Consider the following 20333-nt stretch of genomic DNA (forward strand, 5'->3'; position numbering starts at 1 on the left):
ATTTTGAGGGTCAGAGTTGATTAGGCCTTTATCCAGTTCACACCATAGTTTTTTAATGTGTTTAGGAGATCTTCAGAATCTTGTTCATGCTTATTCAAAGTTACAAATGAAGCTTCCTTAGGGAAGAGAAAATACCACTGTGCTTGTTCAACTTTGAGTGTTAGTTCCTTTCTTAAACAGATATTCTTTTCATTCTTTAAAATAAAACTATTCTAAATGAAAGGGCATTGCCTTCGAAACTCACTAAAAGGAAGAAAATAAGGTAAAACTTTTCGTATTGACGTGTAACCATCATTCAAGATAGACCATTTTCTCCTGTATTTGGAAGCTGAAATCCTCAGTCATTGGTCACTAAACATTTACGTTGATTTTTCAAGGACTGATTTTAATCATGCAGTTTGTGGATTTGTCCAGGTATTTTTGTCTTTGTTGCTCCCTTGTGCACTGTAACTTTCTGCTCATTCATTCATTCAATCGTATTTATTGAGCGCTTACTGTGTGCAGAGCACTTTACTAAGTGCTTGGGAAGTACAAGCTGGCAACATATAGAGACGGTCCCTACCCAACAGCGGGCTCACAGTCTAGAAGGGGGAGACAGTCAACAAAACATGTGGTCAGGTATAGAGTCATCAGAATAAATAGAAGTAAAGCTAGATGCACATCATTGACAAAGTAAATAGAATAGACAGGCAAGAACGAGGCACAGTGAGGAGGTTAGTGGCAGAGGAACGGAGGGTGTGGGCTGGGCTGTAGAAGGAAAGAAGGGAGGTGAGGTAAGAGGGGGCGAGGTGATGGAGAGCCTTGAAGCTGAGAGTGAGGAGTTTTTTGCCTGATGCATAGGTTGATTGGTAGCCACTGGAGATTTTTGATGAGGAGAGTAACATGTCCAGAGCGTTTCTGCACAAAGATGATCTGGGCAGCAGCGTGAAGTATAGATTGAAGTGGGGAGAGACAGGAGGATGGGAGATCAGAGAGGAGGCTGATGCAGTCATCCAGTCGGGATAGGATGAGAGATTGAACCAGCAGGGTAGTGGTTTGGATGGAGAGGAAAGGGCGGAGCTTGGAGATGTTGCGGAGGTGAGAGCGGCAGGTTTTAATGACGGATTTGGATGTGAGGGCTGAACGAGAGAGCAGAGTCGAGGATGACACCAAGGTTGCGGGCTTGTGAGACGGGAAGGATGGTAGTGCCGTCAACAGTGATGGGAAAGTCAGGGAGAGGGCAGGGTTTGGGAGGGAAGATAAGAAGTTCAGTCTTGAACATATTGAGTTTTAGATGGTGGGCAGACATCCAGATGGAGATATCTTGAAGGCAGGAGGAGACACAAGCCTGAAGGGAGGGAGAGAGAGCAGGGGCAGAGATGTAGATTTGGGTGTCATCAGCATAGAGATGATAGTTGAAGCCATGGGAGCGAATGAGTTCACCGAGGGAGTGAACAGATAGAGATAGAGAACAGAAGAGGACCAAGAACTGACCCTTGAGGAACCCCTACAGTAAGGGGATGGGAGGGGGAGGAGGAGCCCGCAAAAGAGACTGAGAATGAACGGCTGGAGAGATGAGAGGAGAAGCAGGAGAGGACAGAGTCTGTGAAGCCAAGGTTGGATAGCGTGTTGAGGAGAAGGGGGTGGTCCACAGTGTCAAAGGCAGCCGAGAGGTCGAGGAGGATTAGAATAGAGTAGGAGCCATTGGTTTTGGCAAGCGGGAGGTCATGGGTGACCTTTGAGAGGGCAGTTTTGGTGGAATGTAGGGGATGGAAGCCAGATCGGAGGGGGTCGAGGAGAGAGTTGGCATTGAGGAATTCAAGGCACCGGATGTAGACAACTCGTTTGAGGAGTTTGGAAAGGAATGGTAGGAGGGAGATAGGGCTATAACCAGAAGGGGAGGTGGGGTCAAAGAGAGGGTTTTTTTAGGATGGGGGAGACGTGGGCCTGTTTGAAGGCAGAGGGGAAGGAACCCATGGAGAGTGAGCGGTTGAAGATGGAAGTTAAGGAGGGGAGGAGGGACGGGGCGAGAGATTTCATAAGATGAGAGGGAATGGGGTCGGAAGCACAGGTGGCCGGAGTAGCACTTGAGAGGAGGGAGGAGATATCATCTGAGGATACGTCCGGGAAGGATGGGAGAGTAACGGAGAGGGTTGAGAGCTGGGGCGGGGGGGATCGGAGAAGGGGGAGGAGTGACTTTGGGGAGCTCAGACCTGATGGATTTAATTTTATTAATGAAGTAGGAGACCAGATCGTTGGGGGTGAGGGAAGGAGGAGGGAGAGGAACAGGGGGCCTGAGAAGGGAGTTAAATGTATGGAAGAGCTGACGGGGATGACGGGCATGGGTGTCAATAGAGGAGGAGAAATAGTTTTGTCTGGCAGAGGAGAGGGCAGAGTGAAGGCAGGAAAGGATAAACTTGAAGTGAATGAGATTGGCTTGGTATTTAGACTTTCGCCAGCAGTGTTCGGCAGCTCGAGCATAAGAGCAAAGGAAGCAGAAAGTAGCAGTGATCCAGGGCCGTGGGTTAGTGGTACGAGAGCGGCGAAGGGAAAGGGGAGTGAGGGAGTCGAGCTGAGTAGAGAGGGTAGAATTGAGACCAGTGATCTGATCATCAAGTTTGGGTAGAGAGGAAAGGGAGGTGAGGTACCCCGCCTTTTCTGAGGCGCTCAGAAAGATGGATGAGGTCAAGACAGCGGAGGTCTCTGTGAGGTAGTAATATAGATTTACAGGGGAGCGGAGTGTGAGTGAGGAGGCAGGTGAGAAGGTTATGATCAGAGAGAGGGATTTCAGAGTTGGTGAGGGTGGAGATAGTGCAGCGGTAGGAGATGATGAGGTCGAGGGTGTGGTGTGACCAAGTTGGTCAGTGGGTGAGGCGGGGTGGAGCGGGAGGTTGGCTGCCTCAAGGAGAGATAGAAGGCGGGCGGCAGAGGAGTCACCGGGGATATCCGTGTAGATGTTGAAGTCTCCGAGGATCAGAGTGGGCATGGAAAAGTTGAGAAAGAAGGTGCGGAAGAGGTCAAAATCGTTAAAGAAGTTGGGGGCGGGGGGGGGGGGGGGGGCGGTAGATGACGGCTACAAGAATCTGGAGGGGGTGGTAGAGGCGAATCATGTGGGCTTCAAGGGAAGGAAAGGGAAGGGGGAGGAGGGATAGTGTGAAAGAGACATTGGGGGGCGAGAAGGAAGCCAACACCACCTCCTTTTCAGGTGAGTCTTGGGAGTGGGAGAAGAAGAGGCCTCCACTGGAGAGAGCAGCAGAAGAGACCGTGTCATCCGGAGACAGCCGTGTTTCAGTTAGGGCGAGGAGGAGTAGAGAGCTGGAAAGGAATAGGTCCAGGATGAAAGGGAGCTTACCTATAATGGAGCAGGGGTTTCAGAGGCCACACTTGGCAGCAGCTGTGGAGGGAAGGGAGGGAGGGGGAAGGGTGCGAGGGGCGGGGAAGGTTTGGATTGGGATGAGTTGGCGGGGGCCTTGGCGGGGAGAGTGGGAAGAGGGGTGGTGATGAGAAAGGAGAACTGGGATGGGGTGGGGGTGGGGAGGAGGGGAGGGAGGGGGCTGGGAGGGAGGTGTTGAGGGTTGGCACTGGTACAGAGGGATCCTGGGTAGGGGGTCGGGGGCCGGGGGGGGGAAGGAAAGAGCTGGGTGAGAGAGGGGAAGGGGAAGGTGAGGAATGGGAATGGCAGTTGGGAGCAGGGGAATTGATAGTTCATGGTGAGGCCAGCGAGGTAAATGACAGCACAGCGGGAGGTTAACAATTGAAATGCAGAAGCAATAACACAGTAGCAATGATATAAGTAGGTGATGACATCACAGAGGGTAGTTAACAATTAACATGCTATGGCAATAATAAAATAGGCGATGATATCACAGGGAGTAGATAACTACTATGTGATGGCAAAAAAATAAGCAGATGATGACATCGCAGACAGCAGTTAATTAACATGCGATGGCAGTAAAATATGCAGGTGATGACATTATCAAGAGACATTAGCAATTAACATTCGATGGGAATAATAAAATAAGCAGACGATGACATCACAGAGAGCAGTTAACAATTAGCATGCAGAAGCGACCATAAGATGGGCAGATGATGCTCAAAGCAGAAGGATGAATTGTCCATAGGTCAGTCAAATCAAGTCAAAGAGGTTAATGGCAAGCAGAGTCCAGGGGCTCTTGGCAAAGTTGTCTCGGAGGTGGAGGAGGATGAAGTCCTATGGATGGCAGCTCTGGAGTAGGGCGGAACTGTTAAGGGGGGTCAGGGAGTGGAGATGCCTGGGAAGAGAAGTGAACAGCCAAATAGTATGGGAGGGCTGACTAGGTGCGAATGAGGTTGTCGTTAAAGTAACTTGGTGATAACAAGGGCCTTTTTCACAGGGGAGGGGAGGCTGGGTGGGGGCGGGGGGCGGGGGCGATCAGTCAGGTCCGGACTGGGAATGGGGAAGTGGTGGGCTCCTCAAAGATGGTCGCTTAAGCAGTGTGGGGCGGGGGGGGGGGGGGGGGGGGGGGGAGCGTGGAAGTAGGGGGACACAATGACTCATGGACAAGCAAGGGGATGCAATGATACATGAACAAGCAAGGGGATACAATGAACCATGAACAAGCAGGGGGGACACAATGTCCCACGATCCCAGTTGGCTACTTGGACCAGAGTGGAGGTCGATTCGAGGAGTGAGTGTAGCGATGATGGGGGGGTGGGGGCCCAGCCCAGGGGCCTCGGTGTGGTCGGGCGGGGATGCAGATGCCCAGGTGGGGGGGACAGCCAGGAGCCCGGTCGCGGGGCATAAGTGCCCGATAGCAGCTCAACCGCTCACTCTCCACTGGTTCCTTCCTCTCTGCCTTCAAACATGCCCATGTCTCTCCCATCCTAAAAAAACCCTCTCTTGACCCCACCTCTCCTTCTAGTTATCGCCCCATATCCCTCCTACCATTCCTTTCCAAACTCCTTGAATGAGTTTTCTACACGCGCTGCCTAGAATTCCTCAACAACAACTCTCTCCTCGACCCCCTCCAGTCTGGCTTCTGTCCCCTACATTCCACGGAAACTGCCCTCTCAAAGGTCACCAATGACCTCCTGCTTGCCAAATCCAACGGCTCATACTCTGTCCTAATCCTCCTCGACCTCTCAGCTGCCTTTGACACTGTGGACCACCGCCTTCTCCTCAACATGCTATCTGACCTTGGCTTCACAGACTCCGTCCTCTCATGGTTCTCCTCTTATCTCTCCGGTCGTTCTTTCTCAGTCTCTTGCAGGCTCCTCCTCCCCCTCCCATCCTCTTACTGTGGGGGTTCCCCAAGGTTCAGTGCTTGGTCCCCTTCTGTTCTCAATCTACACGCACTCCCTTGGTGACCTCATTTGCTCCCACGGCTTCAACTATCATCTCTACGCTGATGACACCCAGATCTACATCTCTGCCCCTGCTCTCTCCCCCTCTCTCCAGGCTCGCATCTCCTCCTGCCTTCAGGACATCTCCATCTGGATGTCTGCCTGCCACCTAAAGCTCAATATGTCGAAGACTGAACTCCTTGTCTTCCCTCCCAAACCTTGTCCTCTCCCTGACTTTCCCATCTCTGTTGACGGCACTACCATCCTTCCTGTCTCACAAGCCCGCAACCTTGGTGTCATCCTCGACTCCGCTCTCTCATTCACCCCTCACATCCAAGCTGTCACCAAAACCTGCCAGTCTCAGCTCCACAACATTGCCAAGATCCGCCCTTTCCTCTCCATCCATACCGCTACCCTGCTCATTCAAGCTCTCATCCTATCCCGTCTAGACTACTGCATCAGCCTTCTCTCTGATCTCCCATCCTCGTGTTTCTCTCCACTTCAATCCATACTTCATGCTGCTGCCCGGATTATCTTTGTCCACAAACGCTCTGGGCATATTACTCCCCTCCTCAAAAATCTCCAGTGGCTACCAATCAATCTGCGCATCAGGCAGAAACTCCTCACCCTGGGCTTCAAGGCTGTCCATCACCTCGCCCCCTCCTACCTCACCTCCCTTCTCTCCTTCTACAGCCCAGGCTGCACCCTCCACTCCTCTGCCGCTAATCTCCTCACTGTACCTCGTTCTCGCCTGTCCCGCCATCGACCCCCGGCCCACGTCCTCCCCCGGGCCTGGAATGCCCTCCCTCTGCCCCTCCGCCAAGCTAGCTCTCTTCCTCCCTTCAAGGCCCTGCTGAGAGCTCACCTCCTCCAGGAGGCCTTCCCAGACTGAGCCCCTTCCTTCCTCTCCCCCTCGTTCCCCTCTCCATCCCCCCATCTTACCTCCTTCCCTTCCCTACAGCACCTGTATATATGTTTGTACATATTTATTACTCTATTTATTTATTTATTTTACTTGTACATAGCTATTCTATTTATTTTATTTTGTTAGTATGGTTTTGTTCTCTGTTTCCCCCTTTTAGACTGTGAACCCACTGTTGGGTAGGGACTGTCTCTATATGTTGCCAATTTGTACTTCCCAAGCGCTTAGTACAGTGCTCTGCACATAGTAAGCGCTCAATAAATACGATTGATGATGATGATGATGATGGGGGAGCCCCGGCCCTCGTGTCATCGTCCGGAGGACAGGACCCTTCTGGGAGCAGTGGGGCCACGCGGTGTGTTGGTGGGCGGGCGGACCTTTCGGGAACAGAATCCCGGGCTTCTATGGCAGCGCTCTGCAGACAGGATCCTTCCCTGAGCATGGCCGCGTGACACACATAATGAACAATGAGCAGGAATGGGGAGGAGAATTGCATTATTTTTTATGGTGTTAAGCACTTACTATGTGCCAAACACCATTCTAAGCTCTGGGTTAGGAACAAGCTAATTAATTTAACCTAATTAGACTCTCCTTCTAATTAGAATCCCTGTCCCAGATGGCGCTCACAGTCTACATAGGAGGGAGAGCAGTTATCCCCATTTTACAGTTGAGGAAACTGAGACCCAGAGAAGTAAAGTGACTTTCCCAAGATCACTCAACAGACAAGTGGCAGAGTGGGATTATTGATAATAATAATAATAATTGTGATATTTGTTAAGCTCCTACTAAGTGCCAACACATTTCTAGACTCTGGGGTGGATACAAGCAAATCAGGTTGGTTGGACACAGTCCCTGTCCCATGTGGGGCTCACAGTCTCAATCCCCATTTTACAGTTGAGACTACTGAGGCCCAGAGAAGTGAAGTGACTTCCCAAGGTCACACAGCAGACAAATGGCAGAGCCGGGTTTAGAACCCATCTCCTGACTCCCAGGCCCGTGCTGTATCCACTGGACATGCCGATTTGTAACCCTCATAGTAGAAATAGTAATAGAATCTACTAAGCCCTTAATGTGCAAAGCATTGTGCAAAGCACTGGGGAAGAATTCCTTGGTGGGGATAAAATCGTTGGGAAATGGTTTAGAGAAGACCATTGCATCCTATAAATTATTAATCTAGACAGTAAATTGGTTGTGGGCAGGGAACATGTCTACTGATTCCATTGTATTGTCCTCTCCCCAGCACTCAGTACAGTGCTCTGCACCCAGTAAGCGCTCAATAAATACCATCAATGATAACAGAGTGTGGCATCAATCTCCAGACCAAACTAAAAGTGTAGAGATTGGTGATGGTGTCTAACTTCCTAGGTGATTGTGAATCTTAGAAACCGATGCTTTGAGCTTCTTGAACAAAAGCTCTAGATTGTAAGCTCATTGTGGGAGTGTCACTGTTTTCTGTTGTACTTTCCCAAGCTCTTAGTATGCTGCTCTGCAGATAGTAAGTGCTCAATGAATACTATTAATTGATTGATTGATTGACTGTAAGCTCCTTGAGGGCAGGGAAATGTGTCCACCAACTCTGTTGTATTGTTCTCTCCCAAGAGCTTAATACAGTGCTCTGTCCATAGTAAGCACTCAATAAATACCACTAATTGATTGTTCTGCCATGGGCCGTTTAGGCATTGTATTTATCAGTCTTATTTATTGAGTGGTTACTGTGTGGGGAGCACTGTACTAAGCACAAGGGAGGGCATGACACAGTGATAAACGAACACATTCCCTGCCCACACTGACCTTAGGGTCTAGAGGGATTGAGGCCAAGGACTGGACCAAATGACCTCTCTGGTTCGTGTTGAGCCAGTAATCCATAATCACTGGATCGGGGATGTCACTGGCCATTTCAGGTGGCAAACAATGAATTGGAAGTTCCTCAGGGAAGGAGACCAAAGGAGCGTCTTAAAAAGAAGATGGAGTATTGGAGCTAGCTGTTCACCTGGGGAAAGGGGAATGCCTTGAGCAGGACAGGTAAATATCTCCAAATTGAGCTAAAAGTTAACATTAAGCTCTTAAAGCCCGCCCCAAATAATAATTGCGGTATTTGTTAAGCACTTACTGGGTGGCAGGTACTGGGATGGAGGCAAGCAAATCTGGTTGGATAATAATAATAGTATTTACTAAGCGCTTACTATGTGCCAGGCACTGTTCTAAGTACTGGGGTAGATATAAGGTAATCAGGTTGTCCCACTTGGGGCTTACGGTCTTAATCCCTATTTGACAGATGAGGTAACTGAGGCACAGAGAAGTGAAGTGACTTGCCCAAAGTCACACAGCTGACAAGTGGCAGAGCCGGGATTAGAACCCACGACCTCTGACTCCGAAGCCCCTGCTCTTTCCATTAAGCCACGCTGCTGTTGGACACAGTCTTCGTTCCACGTGAGGCACACAGTCTCAAACCCCATTTTACAGATGAGGTGCAGTGACCCAGAGAAATGAAATGACTTATCCAAGGTCTCTCAGCAGACATGTGGAGGAGTCAGGATTAGAACCCATGACTTTTTGACTCCCAGGCCCGGGCTCTGTCCACCTAGCCATGTCCTCCCTAGGAAACAGGCCCCCTCGCCCCACGTAGGGGAATCGTGCCCAGCTTGCTTTACACAGACACCAACCCTGCCCTATGGCGAATGAATTACAGTAGCAGCATCCTCCATCCATCTTCCTCAGCAGAGTTGCTTTTTGTCCTCAATGAATTGGCAAGAGGGTAGTTTGGCACCAAGCTCAGCTAAGAGACCCCGCTTGAACAAATAATGTGCATGTCCAGATCCTTCCCTAATGTAATCGTGGGAAGAGGAAAACAGAATCCCAGTAGACCTCAAGAATTCTTAATCATAGCAGCATTTCATGAGAGGATGCTCTGGTGATCGTGCTCCATCCATACTAGTGGAACGGTGGAGAACAGGGGTCACCCCAACACACCTCAATTCAGAATTCTTCCACAGCCGGGCACGTACATAAGGATTAAAAATAATTGTGGTATTTGTTTCCTATTTGACCTTCATGGAAGGTTACAAATGGTTCCGAGTCTTGGTATACTTAGGCATTCTTCAAACAGTGTGTGGAATTCAGGGAGCAACTCTGGGGAAGAAGAGAAAATGAAACGTTGGCATTCAAGAGTTGCATAAAAAACTGATAAGTCATCGTGGTTGACTGGCTTTCTGAAGGCCCCATGCCCTCCTGAGCGACATCAGCCTTCATATTCTGGAAAAGTCCAAGGGGCGTTCCAGCCGAAGTCAAATCTAGTGTTCAGTTCGGCGAGCTGTCAAAATAGAACAAAAACGTCCAGCTAAACCAGTTGGATGATGACTCCATTTCTTATCACCCCTTGTCAAACCTCAGCTTTCTCGTTAGATGGTTCAGTATGGTTTCTGCCATGATGGGAGTCACTAAACTTTGTTAGGTACCTCCTCTTCTTCCAGGGTTGGATAAAGCCATGGTTTCACATCAGCTAAGTGTTTATTGTCCAGATGGCAAAAACCATTAGCAAGTTTAAAGCGACCTAGTTTTCCTGCCTCTCTGTTTTGTCAGAAATGCCTGCCTGCTTTGTGGAATTGTGTCTGAACTGCACTATGATATTTCCAATTCCTCTCTTTTTCTGAGGAGTGGTTTTATTCATTTCCAAGGTTGTGATATACACTTGTCCCCAGGACTTAGTCATCCACTGAGGACTCGATAAAATACTTTTATTTGAGAAGTAGTCAGTTTTCAGCTTACATAGAATGTTTTTCCAATAATATGAAAAGTTAATGGGCCTTCAGTCTGTCAGTCAACAGATCTTTTTCGTTGAGTGTCCTGTCAGCAGGAGTAAATCGTTGTACATCCACTAGTTATGAGGGGGGTGGTAGCTATAAATAATAAACCCCACTTAGGTAGATAAATCAATAACAAGCAGTTAAACAGTTAAGTATATGAGATACTGAGATGGGCCCAATGCCAGATTTAAGAGCAAGATAAATAAGTTCATTTTGGGACTTCATATTTGAGGGGCCTCTAAATAGGAAAAAAAAAATCATCGCTCTGTTTAATACCTGTCACAGTACCCCAGGAAAAAATAACGTCCACAACCAAGTCGTGAATATCATGCAATCAGTCATATTTATTGAGTGCTTACTACGAACGGAGCTCTGTACTAAGCACTCGGGAGAGGACGCTACAACAGAATTAGCTGAAACGTTCCCTGCCCATAAGGATAAAAGGATGACCAGAGGATAAAATATAATAGTTCTTTAGTAGTAGTTGTAGTAATAGTCATAGTATTTATTAAGCACCAGCTGTGTGTTAAGCTCTGGGAAAATATATAAGGGTGAGAATTAGACACATTCCCTGGCTCACAACCTAAGAGTAAAGATGGGGATATGGAATTAGAAAGTCAGTCGTATTTATTGAGTGTTTCCTGCATGCAGAGCACTGTACTGAACACTTGGGAGAGTACACTATCACGATATAACAGACACATTCCCTGCCCACAGTGAGTTTACAGTTTAGAGGGGGAGACAGATATTAATATAGATAAATGAAATTACAGATAGGTATATAAGTGCTGGGCTGTCCCCAAAATATAATTGCTTTTTAGTAATAATAATAATAATAATAATAATAATGGTATTTATTAAGCACCAACTGTGTATTAAGTGCTGGGAAAAACATACAGGGGTGAGAATTAAACACAGTCCTTGGCTTCCAACCTAAAAATAAAGATGAGGAAATGGAATTAGTCAACTGTATTTGTTGAGTGTTTACTGCGTGCAGAGCACTATACTGAATGCTTGGGAGAGTACACTGTAACAATCTAACAGACACATTCCCTGCCCCCAGTAGCTAACAGTGTAGAGGGGGAGACAGACATTAATAGGGATAAATGAAATTACAGATACATATTTGAGTGCTGTGCCGTCTCCAAAGGCTGCCTGCCTTTTAGGTCAAGTCAGTTCCGAAACTTCTCTATAGGGTCAGTAGGAAGGATACGAGCTCGTTGTGGGTGGGGAGTGTTTCTGTTCATCGTTATATTGTACTCTCCCAAGCACTTAGTACAGCCCTTAATAAATATGATTGACTGAATGATGGTAAGGAAAGAGATATGAGGCAGAAATCAGGCAGACATACAGATATCAGAATTCATAATAGGATAAACAATGTCCTATAAGTTGTGCTGTACTGTACGATCAATTGTACTGTCCCTGGTGCTTAGTACCCTGCTCTTCACCCTGTAAGCGCGCAGTAGCTGCTACTGATGGCCTGATTGCTTATCCTCTCCCAAAAGCGTAATTATCCCCATTTAGACTCTAAGCTCACCATGGGCAGGGAACATATCAGTTTATTTTTATCTTGTACTCTCCCGCTCTTAGTACAATACTCTGCACACGGCAAGCGCTCAGTATATATGATCAAATGGGTGAATGAATGATCACGATCTCTCATAGGGGCTACTTGCATGTTTTCTCACCTCGTACAGTGCAACTCTTCTTTTTTCCTGTTCCCATACGCATCCTAACCAGATCCAGTATTTTTCCAGCTGTTTTCGTTGTCAGTCAATGCTATCCGTCAAGCACCTATTGCATGCAGAGCACTATACTAAGCATTCGGGAAAGTAAAACACAACATAGTTGGTAGAAGGTTTCTGAAAAAGGAAATGTGGAACTCTAACCCGATTCATTTGAGTGCTTTCTCACTCATTAGGTGTATACATTCAACCCGTTTCCCAACTTGTACGATGTCTGGCATGGAAAAGGAATTGCTATTTAAGGATTATAGAAACATGAGTTCATAGCATGCCACCTACCTTGATTTAATTGGAAAGGAGGAAGAGTACAGTCATGTTTTCACATTAAAGGAGCCAAGGGTTGGCATTTGGCTTGCTTTCACACGGGAGGAAATTTGACATTCTAATAAATTTCCTAATCCTCTTAGAAGAACATTCCTTTGGGACAATGAGCATTCAGAAGCGGCTAAACCAGTCGGTTGGGTAGCTGCAGGTTGGAGTTTCTTAGACCATCAGAAACCATTCAGTAGGTTCAGTGCATTGTGCTGGGATTCTGTGGCTTAAGCAGATTTATTGAAGCTCTGTTGTTTATGCAACTCTTTCAACAGTCCATTCGTTTATGGATAGATTAATCCCCTCGAATGTGGTAGCATGGAATCTCGCTCCCTTTTCTGTGAGGTTTTAGCAAGCCTCTTACAAATCAAATGCTGCTCTGCTGCCTTTAATATTAGGTCACTGTCATTTTGGGGTGCTTACTACTTTTTTATAGTATTTAAGTTCTTACTAGGTGCCAGGTACTGTACTAAGCACTGGGGTAGATATTAGCTAATCAGGTGGGACACAGTCCCTGTCCCAGAGAGAGCTCACAGTCTTAACCCCATTTCACAGATGAGGGAACTGAGGCACGGAGAAATGAAATGATATGTTCAGGGTCACACAGTGGACAAATGGCAGAGCTGGAATTAGAATCCAGGTCCTTCAGACCCCCGTACCCATGCTCTATTCACTAAGCCATCCTGCTACTTACTAAGTTCTTACTATATTCCAGGCACTCTACTAAGCACTGGGGTAGTTATAAGATCTCAGGTTGGACACAGTCCTTGTCCCACATGCGGCTCACAGTCTTAATCCCCATTTGACAGGTGACAGAACTGAAGCCCCGAGAAGTGAAGTGACTTACCCAAGGTCACTCAGGAGACAAGTGACAGAGCCAGGATGAGGACTAGGTCTTTCTGACGCCCAGGCTCTGGCCAGTCCAGTGTGTTCAGGGATTGTCTCTCTATTGCTGAATTGTACTTTCCAAATTTTTAGTTCAGTGTTCTGCACACAGTAAACGCTCAATAAATAAGAATGAATGAGTGACTAAGACATGCTGCTTCTTGTGCTACATGCTGTGGCTTGCCTGGAGACGTGTGTGCCCCACAAGGAAGGCCTTGAACCCTTCGTTTCCTAAAATCACTTACTCCTGGCATTCCAAATTCATTCCTGGTGATGAAAAGCAGCGTGACCTAGTGGAAAAAGTCCAGGCCTGGGAGTCAGAGGATGTGTATTTTAATCCCAGCTCCACCACTTGTCCCCTCTGTGACCTTGGGCACGTCACCTCAGTTCTCTGTGCCTCTGTTTCCTCAACTGTACAATGGGGAGTCAATACCTGTTCTTCCTCCAACTTAGACTGTGAGTCCCGGGTTTCTCACCTGACTATCTTGTATCTACCCCAGTGCTTAGTTCAGTGCTTGGCACATAGCAAGCACTAAGCAAACACCGCAATTATTATCGATTCAAAAGCCGGCTGTATTTTTTTTAAAAAGCTGACATTTATGGATCGATGATGTGAAATGGCATAATACTGGCATTATTATTAAAGAGGAAATAAAATAGGTCATTAGAGCAGCATCTGTTTCCTTGCAGTCAAAGTTTCAGAAGGGAATGTCCTCCTGGAAGGGCGAAGAATGGGAAGAAGAAGATGGGAAAGAGATGGACAGGAGAGATGTATACTCTTCTCTGTAGACTGTTAGCTCGTTATTGTCAGGGAACGTGTCTGCTAATTCTGTTATATTGTACTCTCCCAAGCGCTTAGTACAGTGCTCTTTGATGAGCACTTTGATACCCACCTCCGCCCAGCCCCATGACATTTATGTACCTATCTTTATACTCTGCTGACTCCCCTATCTGTAGGTAATTTTAATGTGTCTCCCCCATAGATTGTATGCTTCTTGTAGTGGGTTTTTTTTTATCATTTTTAAATAATGTTTAAACCGTGTGCAAGGTACTATACTGAAGGCTGGGGTAGACACAAGATAAGCAGGTTGGACACAGTCCATGTCATACGAGGGGCTCACAGTTTTAATCCCCATTGCTCAATAAATACAATTGAATGAATGAATTTTACAGATGAGGTAACTGAGGCACAGAGAAGTGAAGTGACCTTCCCCCCCTTGTCTTAAGGGCAGGGAAAGTATCTTGAAAAGCAGCATGGCCTAGTGGCTAGAGCACGGGCCTTGTAGTCAGAAGGACCTAGGTTCTAATCCCAGCTCTATCGGCTGTCTGCTGTGTATGCTTGGGCAAGTCACTTCACTTCTCTGGACCTCAGTTATCTCATCTGTAAAATGGGGATTAAGATTGTGAGTCCCAAGTGGGACAGGGACTGCATCCAACCTAAGAACTTTCTATCTATCCCAGTTCTTATAACAGTGCTTGGCTCATGGTAAGCACTTAACAAATACAGTTGTCATTATTATAATTATATTATAATTATTACCAACAGTATTGTATTGTAGTCTCCCAAGAGCTTACTACTGTGTTCTGTACACAGTAATTATTATTATTATCGTCAAGTGGCTTCCATCATCATTTGGCCTTCCAAAGACCACTTTGGCTTAATTTGCTCCAAAATTCATGTTTGTTTTTCAGGTAGGCCATGGTATTTGCAAAAACCCTCTTTGACACCACATTTCAAATGAGTCAATGCTCTTTCTATCCTGTTTTTTTCACTGTCCAGCTCTTGGGTCCATACATTGTCATTGGAAACACTATAGAATTGACTATTTGTATTTTTGTGGCAGTTATTATATCAGCACATTTCATGACTTTTCCAGGCTCTTCATAACAAGTCTTCCTAACACTAATCTTTGGCATATTTCTTGACTACTAGTTCTTGACTAGTGGAACCCTGGCCACATCCTACCTCTGGCCTGGAATGCCCTCCCTCCTCACATCCACCAAACTAGCTCTCTTTCCCTCTTCAAAGCCCTCCTGGGAGCTCACCTCCTCCAGGAGGCCTTCCCAGACTGAGCCCCCCTTTTACTCTGCTCCTCCTCCTCTCACTATCTCCCCGACTCCTTCCCTCTGCACTACCCCCTCCGTGCCCTGCAACATTTGTGAATATATGTACATATTTATAATGCTATTCATTTTATTAATGATGTGTATATATCTATAATTCTATTTATTCATATTGATGCTGTTGATGCTGAGTACTTGTTTTTTTGTTTGTCTCCCCACTTCTAGACTGTGAGCCCGTTGTTGGGTAGGAATTGTCTCTATTTGTTGCCAAGTTGTACTTTCCAAGTGCTTAGTACAATGCTCTGCACACAGTAAGCGCTCCATCCCATTCCTCTCTGAGAAATAGAGTTTGTGGTGAGCAAGAGTGACTACATCTTTTAATGCAGAAGCCATCTCCTAAGAGACTATTTTATGGCCCCATGAGCAATTTATCATTCTATTAAATTTATTAATAATGTGTATATATCTATAATTCTATTGATCTATATTTATGCTATTGATGCCTGTCTACTTGCTTTGTTTTGTTGTCTGTCTCCCCCTTTCTGTCTCCCCCTTCTAGACTGTGAGCTCGTTGTTGGGTAGGGATTGTCTCTATTGCCGAACTGTACTTTCCAAGCACTTAATACAGTGCCCTGCACACAGTAAACGCTCAATAAATACAGTTGGTTGAGTGAATGAATTAGTACGATTGAATGAATGAATGGCTAGTAGTAAACAGTAAGTGCTCAATGAATAGCATTGATTGATGGATTGAAAGAGGCAAATCTAATGTGTGTGGGACAACCTGAAGACAGTAAGGGTTTAAGCAATAGTGGAGGAAGTGCTCATCATCCTTTGTCTTCTCACAAAACACCCCCATCTTTTGTAGTCAGCCAACAGCAGCGTGAGAAGCAGTGTGGCCTCGTAGATAGATCCTGGGCCTGGGAGTCAGCAGGATCTGGGTTCTAATCCCAGCTCTGCCACTTGTCTGCTGTGTGAACTTGGGCAAGTAACTTCACTTCTCTGGGCCTCAGTATCTTCATCTGTAAAATGGGAATAAAGACAGTGAGCCCCCGGTGGGACAGGGACTGCGTCCAACCTGATCATCATCATCAATCGTATTTATTGAGCGCTTACTATGTGCAGAGCACTGTACTAAGCGCTTGGGAAGTACAAATTGGCAACATATAGAGACAGTCCCTACCCAACAGTGGGCTCACAGTCTAAAAGGGGGAGACAGAGAACAAAACCAAACATACTAACAAAATAAAATAAATAGAACAGATATGTACAAATAAATTAAATAAATAAATAAATAGAGTAAAAAAAATATGTACAAACATATATACATATATACAGGTGCTGTGGGGAAGGGAGGGAGGTAAGATGGGGGGATGGAGAGGGGGACGAGGGGGAGAGGAAGGAAGGGGCTCAGTCTGGGAAGACCTCCTGGAGGAGGTGAGCTCTCAGCAGGGCCTTGAAGGGAGGAAGAGAGCTAGCTTGGCGGATGGGCAGAGGGAGGGCATTCCAGGCCTGGGGGATGACGTGGGCTGGGGGTCAATGGCGGGACAGGCGAGAGCGAGGTACGGTGAGGAGATCAGCGGTGGAGGAGCAGAGGGTGCGGACTGGGCTGTAGAAGGAGAGAAGGGAGGTGAGGTAGGAGGGGGTGAGGTGATGGAGAGCCTGATGAGCTTGTATCTACCCCAGCGCTTAGTATGTTCCCTGGCACATAGTGAGTGCTTAACAAATACTGTAAAAAAAACACAAGTAAGCAAACTGAGAGGTGTTAGAGTATAAATGTGTTTAAACAAAAAGTTCCCCTTGTGTAAAATGTTTAAGGAAACAGTCTGTATTAGGCCTAAATCAACACTAATTATAATAATCATAATAATGATGGTATTTGTTAAGTGCTTATTATGTGCCAGGCACTGTTCTTAAGTGCTGGGGGAGATACAAGATAACCAGGTTGTCCCACATGGGCTCAGTGTCTTAATCCCCATTTTACAGATGAGGTAACTGAGGCACAGAGAAGTTAAGTGACTTGCCCAAAGTCACACAGCTGACAAGTGGCAGAGCTAGGATTAGAACCCATGACTTCCGACTCCCAAGCCCGTGCTCTTTCCACTAAGCCATGCTACTTACTCACGACTACTTACTCACTACTACTTGTATCCTGGGGCATTTTTAGTGAGAAAATGCTTTTGTGTTTCCTAGAAGAATTCAGTAATCCTCCAGTATTCCTTCTTGTAGCATAGCAGGTTGCCCAAATTCTGTCGACTCTTGCAATTTGAAATTAAGCCATCTGAATTTCTTCTGTAATTATTTTCTGAATGCCATGGAATGTGTGGCTAGTGGGAAAAAACTGTAATTTCCCTGCATTCGTTCATTCATTCATTGTCATACTTATTAAGTGCTTACTGTGTGCAGAGCACTGTACTAAGCCCTTGGGGAAACATGGCCTAGTGGCAAGAGCACAGGCTTGGGAGCCAGAGGTCATGAGTTCTAATCCCACCTCCGCCACTTGTCTGCTGTGTGACCTTGGGCAACTCACTTAAACTTCTCTGTGCTTCAGTTACCTCAGTTGTAAAATGGAAATTGAGACTGGGAGCCTGATTACCTTGTATCTATCCCAGTGCTTAGAACAGTACTTGGCATGTAGTAGGTGCTTAACAAATACCATAATTATAATTAATTATTATCATTATTATTATACAACAATAAACAGTGACATTCCCTGTGCACAGTGAGCTCACAGCAAATTGGGGATAGGTGCTGGTAGGTTCTAATTGAGAAGGAGCCTGGCCTAGTGGAAAGAACATGGGCCTGGGAATTAGAGGACCTGGGTTCTAATTCTTGCTCTGCCAATTTCCTGCTCAGTGATCTTGGACAAGTCCCTTAACTTCTCTGTGCCTCAGTTTCCTCAAGTATAGCTAGGGATTCAATCCCTGTTCTCACTCTTACTTAGACTGTGAGCACCATGAGGGACAGGGACTGTGTCTGAACTGTTTAACTTGCTTCTCTACCCCAGTGCTTAGAACAGTGCTTGGCACAAAGTAAGTGCTTAATACCATTAAAAAGGAAATAAAAAGATTTATGTGTCTCAGTGAGTTTGGAAAGGAAAAGATGCTACGTGGTGGGGAGGTGGGTGGGGCGAAAATGAATTAGTTGAACTTTATGTATTTTTGAACTCATTTCATAAATCCTCTGCCTCATTTAAGTCTAGTGCATGTTTAAAGCAGGTTTATTGACCTTCAGATGATAAACCTGAAGGTAAAGATATCAGATATCTGTGATGAGAGGAACACATCAATAGTAAACATTTTTTGATGATTGCAGTTAATCTTTAAAGCAGCATTTCTTACCATCGGACTCTTGAGCTTGTTAAACGGTATACATCTACAAAAAGGTTTAGATTCTAACCGTTCACCTGGCACTCATCCCTGTTGAGAATATGTTCTCAAGAAATCTCATTACGTTGTGATGACTGTATTGACATTGTCCATGGTTCGACACTCCAAACAAACACATAGCCACGTTCTTGTTTGATGTCTTCGCTATTAAAAACCCAGGGAAGAATCTCCAGTTCCTCACATTAACTAAGAAAGGAGTGTGACAACAGTAGAAATGCAAAGGAATGAAATCTCATTTTATTTTTAAGCTTCTTTGGCAAAATGATAGGTTTTTTGAGTGTTTTTTTTTCTCGAAGCTTCATTTTTCAAAGATCATACAGTCGCTGTTTTCATTTTAAACGCTTTGCGTAACTTCATTCGGCTGCTTGCCTCTTGTCGGCTGGCAGAAACATATACTTTAATGGATCACGATTTTGACGATAACTTTGACTTGTTCTTTTGTTCCCTTTGCTAATATATAAAGCCATCTCATTCTATTTGGCCTTCTTTCTCCTTATGTACTCACTATTGAGAGTAAAAGAAAAACAGTCCAATTGGTGAGGAAAATCTAGTTATTTTCTGGATAGTTAAAGAATCAGCCTAATGGAGCATAGGCCTTGTAGTGAGAAGCACAGTATTTACTTCTGTTAATATCTATCTCCCTATCTAAACTATCAGCTCATTTTGGGGAGGGAGCTTGTCCATCATTTCTGTTATAATTGTACTCTCCCAGGTGCTTAGTACAGTGCTCCGTACACGGTAAGCACACATTTAATACGATTGATTGGTTGATAATCCCGGCTCTGCCACTTGTCTGCTGTATGACCTTGGGAAAATTATTTAGCTTCTCAGGGCCTCTGTACCCTCATCTGTAAAATGAGCCCTATGTGGGAGAGGGACTTTATCCAACCTTATTAGCTAGTATCTACCACAGTGCTTAGTAGTGTCTGATACATAGTAAGTGCTTAACAAACACCAGAAAAAGGTTACTTGACTTCTCTGTGCCTCAGTTCCCTCATCTATCAATGAAGATTCAGTCTGTGAACCCCATGTGGGACAGGGACTGTGTCCAACCTGATTAGCTTCCATCTACCCCAGCGCTTAGTACAGTGCCTGGTACATAGTAAGCGCTTAACAAATACCATAAAAATGTCACTTGGTTTTACCTCTGTTCCCTCATCTGTAGAATAGGGATTAAGACTGTGAGTCCCATGTGGGGCATTGACCGTATCCAACCTGATGAGCTTCCCGGCACATAGTAAATGCTTAACAAACACCGTGGGAAAAAAAAAAAGATCTTAGATGGTGATGTTTTTCAATGAAAAGTCGTACTAATGTAAGATGCTTTGTCTTCACAGCTCAGCTACCAGCTGAAGGTGGGGATCATGTACAGCAAAGCCGGGCAGAGCACAGAAGAAGAGATGTACAATAATGAATCCGCCGGGCCAGGTTTCGAAGAGTTCCTTCAGCTTTTGGGAGAACGAGTCCGTCTCAAAGGCTTCGAGAAGTATCGCGCCCAGCTTGATACCAAGAGTAAGATCCCTCTGTCCGCTTCTCCTATTCCGTCTCCTGGTTTCCACGGAGAGCCCCGATAAATTTAAAAACTGCATTTTGTCAAGGCAGAGGTAGTCTGTTTTTACAGTCCACATCTAAAGTATGGAACTCATACAGGAGACCGTACAAAAAGCGGTGGTTTGAATGTCTGGGGAAGGTTGTCATTCATTCATTCATTCAATTGTATTTATTGAGCGCTTACTGTGTGCAGAGCACTGTACTAAGTGCTTGGGAAGTACAAGTTGGCAAACATATAGAGATGATCCCTACCCAACAACAGGCTCACAGTCTAGAAGGGGGAGACAGACAACAGAACACGTGGACAGGTGTCAAGTCATCAGAATAAATAGAGGTATGGCTAGATAAAAATAATAAT

At 45.8% G+C, this 20333-nt stretch overlaps 1 protein-coding gene across 1 annotated transcript in view; it reads left to right on the forward strand.

The window, feature by feature from the left end:
* The window catches only part of SIPA1L1 (signal induced proliferation associated 1 like 1), a 421260-nt gene that overhangs the window by 281995 nt on the left and 118932 nt on the right, over window positions 1–20333 (forward strand). The window contains 1 exon segment of the mRNA XM_038765485.1: window positions 19762–19936. Coding sequence (XP_038621413.1) covers window positions 19762–19936 — 175 coding nt within the window.

This window comes from Tachyglossus aculeatus, chromosome 23 (assembly GCF_015852505.1).
Source record: "Tachyglossus aculeatus isolate mTacAcu1 chromosome 23, mTacAcu1.pri, whole genome shotgun sequence".
NCBI lineage: Eukaryota > Metazoa > Chordata > Mammalia > Monotremata > Tachyglossidae > Tachyglossus > Tachyglossus aculeatus.